The following is a 6,000-nucleotide window of genomic DNA, read 5'->3' on the forward strand; positions in this document are numbered from 1 at the left end:
GGAATGCTTTGCCTGCAACGGTAGTAGATTCGCCAACTTTAAGTACATTTGAGTCGTCATTGGGCAAGCATATGGATATACATGGAATAGTGTAGGTTAGATGGGCTTGAGATTGGTATGGCAGGTCAGCACAACATCGAAGGCCGAAGGGCCTGTACTGTGCTGTGATGTTCTATGTTCTATAACCTCACATTTACCCACATTATACTGCATCTACAGGCATTTGACTACTTACTTAGTCTGTCCAAGTCACAATGCAACATCGTCGCATCCTCCTCAGCACAAAGCTGGGTGGAAAGGTGAGCAATCAAATTGAGATATTTCATTGATTTCCCTCATCTAAAATCATTAATATATTGCAAAGAGCAAGGGTCCTGGTATTGATGCAACACCCCATTGGTCGCCACCTGCCATTCAGCTTTGTGCTGACAAGGATGCGACGATTTGTTCCTACTCTTTTCCTGTCAGCTAACCAATTTTCTATCCATCTCAATACACTACCCACAATTCCATGCACTTTAATTTTACACATTAATCTGATGTGGGAAAGACTTTGTTGAAAGTCTTCTGAAAGTCCAAATAAACCACATCCACTGGTGCCCCCAATCAACTCTGATAGTTATATCCTTGAAGAATTCCAATAAATTTGTCAAGCATGAGTTCCCTTTTGTAAATCCATGCTGGTTGTGTCTGATTCTACCACTAAGTCCTCTGCTATAAAAATCCTTGATAATGGACTCTAGCACCTTCATCACTACTGATTTCAGACTCATTGGTCTATAATTCTCTGGTTTTCCCTCAACCTCCCCTTTTAAAATAGTGGGGTTACATAAACTACCCCCCAGAAGTGCAGGAACTGTTCCAGAGTCTAAAGAATCTTGGAAGATGATCACCGATGCATCCACTATTTCTAGAGTCTATTCCTTAAGAACTCTGGGATGTAGATTATCATGGGGATAATCTGGGGATTTATCAGCTTTCAATTCCATCAATTTCTCCACTACAGATTTGCTCCAGTTCCTGCCCCTCACTAAACCCAGTATTCCCCATAATTTCTGGTACATTAATTGTACCCTTCTTTGTGAAAGCAGAGCAAAGTATCAATTTAGTTTGTTGTGCATTTCTTCGTTCCCCATGATAAATATCCCCATTTCTGACCATAAAGGGACCTAAATTACTTTCCATTTTTTCCTCCTCACACACCTCAACTTTTACAAGTCAGTTCTTATGTTCCCCATGAGCTTACTCTCAGACGATTTTCCCTTTCTTAACCAATCCCTTGGTCCTCCTTTGCCAACTTCCCAAGCCTCAAATCTACTTTAACACACCACCTTGTTCCCTGGCCAACATGCGTCTCTGGCTTGCTGCAGTGTTCCAATGAAGCTCAACGCAAGCTGGAGGAGCACCCCACTTTCTGCTTAGGGACCCAACAGCCCTCTGGATTCAATATTGAGTTCAATCATTTTAGGGCCTAAACTCTCATGTCCCAGCACCCCACCCCACACACCAGGCCTTGTTATCACATAGCCTGCCACTACGCACCCCCATTGTTAAATCATTAACAGCCCCTATTAACTATTCACCCTCCCATGCCTGATCATTAGCAACTCCTTTGTCTGTCCAACTGTTTTTTCTTTCTGTAGGCTCTATCGTTTACTCCCTACTTTCTGTACATAAACCAACATTTTCCCAGCCACCATCCATTCTGATGAAAGGTCACTGGACCCAAAACACTTTTCTCTTTCACAGATGCTGCCGGACCTGCTCAGCATTTCCAGCAACTTTGTTTTTGTTCCTCAAATCTATTTCTCATTCCAATTCGGATACCTCTTTTATACACCTAATGCTATCTCTAATCTCACTCATAAACTCTGCATTCTTGCACAAAACAGGATTAAATAATTTTTGCTGTCCATCCATTTGCTCTTTGAATGTTTGCCATTTGCCCATCCAGTCATTCCTTTCAGTAACATTTCACAATCCTTCATAGCCAACTCACACTTCATACCATTGCAGTTTCCCTGAAAGGTTCAGGACCCTAGTCTCAGAATCAACTATCTCACTCTCCATTTTGATGGAAGAACTCCATCATATCATGGCTGCTCACAAGTAATTAGGGGCCTCTCACAAAGGCATTACACCTTTCTCATTATACAATACACATTTAAGATGGTCTGTTTTCTAGTTGGTTCCTCAATTTTGGGTCCAGAAAACCTCTACCATATTGTGATTAATCTGACTTGCCCAATCTATATGCAGATTAAAGTCACCCATAATAAAAGTGTTCCTTTACTGCAGGCATCTCTGATTTCGTCTTTAATGCCATTCCCAACATCACCACTACAGTTTGGTTGTCTATAGAACACTCCCACTAATGTTTCCCCCACCCCCTTGGTATTTCTCAATTCTAAATTGTCTGAACTAATATTGTTCCAATATTGTTAAAGAGCATGTAAACACAAGCAAGGCAACTCCACCACCTTTTCTTTTTGCCCTTCCTCATGCTCAGTTCCCATTCCTGGTCATCCTATAGCCATGTCTCCATAGTCTCAGCCAACCCCGTTGGATATATCTATTTGGGTGACTAATTCATTTGCTTTATTTCAAATGTTCCGTGCACACATGTTGCTCCCAGACACAGGAAATTGGCCCTGTTTTACAGAGAGTAGGAACACACCACAGTTTTGAACTCTCCTGCCTTGACTTGGTTCTAAAGTAAACGTTTTGGAAGATGCTTAATCGCGGGTCTTTCCTTCCAGGTCCTTGTTACTACAGAACCCTTTGAAACTATAAAGCGCAAAAAACCTTACAAATTATGAGAAAAAAGTTGAAAGTAACTGACCTGACTTTACTTACTACTGAACGAATTATGAAAGTTATAAAAGAATAAAATCAATGATCTTAAACAGATTGAGGCTGTAAATTATTATTACTGGCATCAAGCCACACAGAAAAAAAACTTTGAAATGAGAAGAGTTTTTCGCGTATAACGTTAGTTTAGAAGCACCGAATCAGAGTGAACGGGACAGAAACTTCACTGTTCCTGTGGCAGTTCCAAGTCCTACCAGAAACTTTCAACGCTAACGGGTTTTTTTTAAGATTTAGATTAGATCCCCTACAGTGTGGAAACAGGCCCTTCAGCCCAACAAGTCCACACCGTTTCTTGCAGCATCTCACTCAGACCGATCCCCCTATAACCTACACACCCCTGAACACTACGGGCAATGAAACATGGCCGATCCACCTAGTCAGCACACCTTTGGACTGTGGGAAGAAACCCATGCAGACACGGGGAGAATGTGCAAACTCCACACAGACAGCTGCCCGAGGCTGGAATCGAACCCGGGTCCTGGTGCTGTGAGGCTGCAGTGATAACCACTGAGCCACCATTTAGCCCCCACTCAGTCCAAACCAGCCAGAAAGCAATGAGTATTATGGGATCGATCTTATTGAATTGCGAGAAAAAAAACCACAAACCGTGACAACGAGAATCCACGAAAAGAGCATTTTCGTCACTTTCTTTGCTATTGTATTTTCAAAATTAGGAAGGTACACCATACCCAAGGTCTGAAACACATTGAAATCTGCGCACGCTCGATTTCGTGACACAATGACGTCAATGTTAGAAGAGCTCCGACCGGAACCATCAACTTTCCGGTTCCTCTGTGTGTTACGTCGACTCAAGCATCTAGGGTTCCTGTTATTTCTGATACAAAAGGAGACTCTCAGGTTAATTTTTCTGACAGACTGCCCATGCGATATGGGAATAAAGTTGCCTGTTAAGAGACAGGCATTCAAAACAAGGGACAATCCCTTAAATACAGGACAGCCAGTTACTCCAGAGCCCACTAGTAGGCTGCCAAATTCCTTCCCACAAACTTGAAATCACACTTTTAGACTGGAAATGTTGGAACTTCATCGAGTGTGTTTCCTACAGTTCTTCATGAGAGAAACATTGTTCAATATTGATGTACATCCACATGATAATTAGTTCTTACCTCTTCATAAATACAATGTAATATGCTTGTTTCTTTTAAAAACGTTTCCATACCAATAACTTAATTTTCTTTACTATAGTGAAGATGATTGAGCAGTTGAACATCTTAAGAGTCTTCAATAGTTTACTTTCTTTTCTAAAAAAAATTGTTCACAGTAACACTATAGTGGTCAGATGTTGTGCCTCTGTCACGTTGACATGATATTCATCGCTCTCAATGGTGAGCTGTGTTGGCACAATGCATAGATGATGGTGTACCTGTGGTGTTGGAGACCTACTTGATGTTCCAGTGTATGTTGGTGAAGCTACTGATGTTATTTTACTAGCTAGTCATGTTGTTCCTGGTGGGGATGATCTTTACTGCTTTTCCAGTTCAGGTGTAGGTCAAATATGAATTCTGTTCTTTCCCAGAGATAGTAGGAACTGCAATTGCTGGAGAATCTGAGATAACATGGTGTGAGGCTGGATGAACACAGCAGGCCAAGCAGTATCAGAGGAGCAGGAAAGCTTGACGTTTTGGGTTGGGACCCTTCTTCAGAAATGGGGGAGGGGAGGGGGATTCTGAAGTAAATAGGGAGACTGGGGGAGGTGGATAGAAGATGGATAAAGGAGAAGATAGGGTGAGAGGAGACAGGTCAAAGAGGTGGGGTTAGAGCCAGTGAAGGTGAATGTAGGTGTGGAGTTGGGGGGGATAGGTCAGTCCAGGGAAGATGGACAGGTTGGGGGGGGACAGCGGGATGAGGTTAGTGGGTAGGGGATGGGGTGGAGCTTGAGGTGGGAAGAATGGTTAGGGAGGCGGGGACTAGCTGGGCTGGTTTTTGGCATGCGGTCGGGGGAGGGGAGATTTTGAAGCTTGTGAAGTCCACATTGGTCCTTTGCAGGTCTGGGAGAGGGAGGCTCTGTTCTCACGAGGAGGTCAAACAGTTCATCCACTTCACTAGCACCTTCCATCCCAACCTTAAGTTTGCCTGGACCATCTCTGACACCTCTCTCTCCTTCCTGGACTTCTCTGTCTCCATCTCTGGCCACCTAGAAACTGATATCCATTTTAAGCCTACTGACTCCCACAACTACCTAGAATATTCCTCCGCTCACCCACCTTCCTGTAAAAATGCCATTCCCTATTCCCAATTCCTTCGCCTCCACCGCATCTGCTCCTGAGATGAGGCATTCCACTCCCGAACACCCCAGATGTCCTCTTTTTTCAAAAACTGCAACTTCCCCTCCACAGTGATCAAAAATGCTTTCAACCGTGTCTCTCACATTTCCCACAACTCATCCCTCACACCCCCTGTCCGCAATAATAACCAAAACAGAATCCCCCTCGTCCTCACATACCACCCCACAACCTCCAAATCCAACGCATCATCCTCTGACATTTTCGCCATCTGCAATCCGACCCCACCACCATAGACAATTTTCCCTCCCCGCCCTTATCTACTTTCCGGAGGGATCACTCTCTCCGTGACTCCCTTGTCTGCTCCACACTCCCCTCCAACCCCACCACCCCCGGCACTTTTCCCTGCAACTGACGCAAGTGCTACACCTGCCCCCACACCTCACACCGATCCCAGGCCCTAAGAAGACTTTTCACATCAAACAGATGTTCACCTGCACATCTGTTAATGTGATATACTGTATCCGCTGTTCCTATCGTGGCCTCCTCTACTTCGGGGAAACCAAACGGAGGCTTGGGGATCGCTTTGCGGAACACCTAAGCTCAGTTCGCAAAAAACAAATACACCTCCCAGTCGCGAACCATTTCAACTTCACCTTCCCCCCCCAACTCCTCGGGCGACATGCCCATCCTGGGCCTCCTGCATTGCCACAATGACACCGCCTGAAAGATGCAGGAACAGCATCTCATATTTTGCTTGGGAACCCTGCAGCCCCATGGTGTCAATGTGGACTTCACAAGCTTCAAAATCTCCCCTCCCCTGACCACATGCCAAAACCAGCCCAGCTAGTGCCCGCCTCCCTAACCATTCCTCCCACCTCAAGCC

The 6,000-nt window shown here is 44.5% G+C and overlaps 1 protein-coding gene across 3 annotated transcripts in view; it reads right to left on the reverse strand.

Moving 5' to 3' along the window:
• The window catches only part of LOC125448316 (tumor necrosis factor receptor superfamily member 14-like), a 56,703-nt gene extending 53,088 nt beyond the window's left edge, over positions 1-3,615 (reverse strand). For 2 of the 3 annotated variants that reach the window (XM_048523558.2, XM_048523557.2), the window contains exon 1: positions 3,478-3,615. In XM_048523558.2, the coding sequence (XP_048379515.1) occupies positions 3,478-3,558 (81 nt within the window). In that variant the 5' untranslated portion in view covers positions 3,559-3,615. The remainder of the gene's footprint in view (positions 1-3,477) is intronic. The other variant, XM_059643358.1, reaches the window with a different exon arrangement.
• Between the last annotated feature and the right edge of the window lie 2,385 nt (positions 3,616-6,000).

The sequence above is a fragment of the Stegostoma tigrinum genome, chromosome X (genome assembly GCF_030684315.1).
Source record: "Stegostoma tigrinum isolate sSteTig4 chromosome X, sSteTig4.hap1, whole genome shotgun sequence".
NCBI lineage: Eukaryota > Metazoa > Chordata > Chondrichthyes > Orectolobiformes > Stegostomatidae > Stegostoma > Stegostoma tigrinum.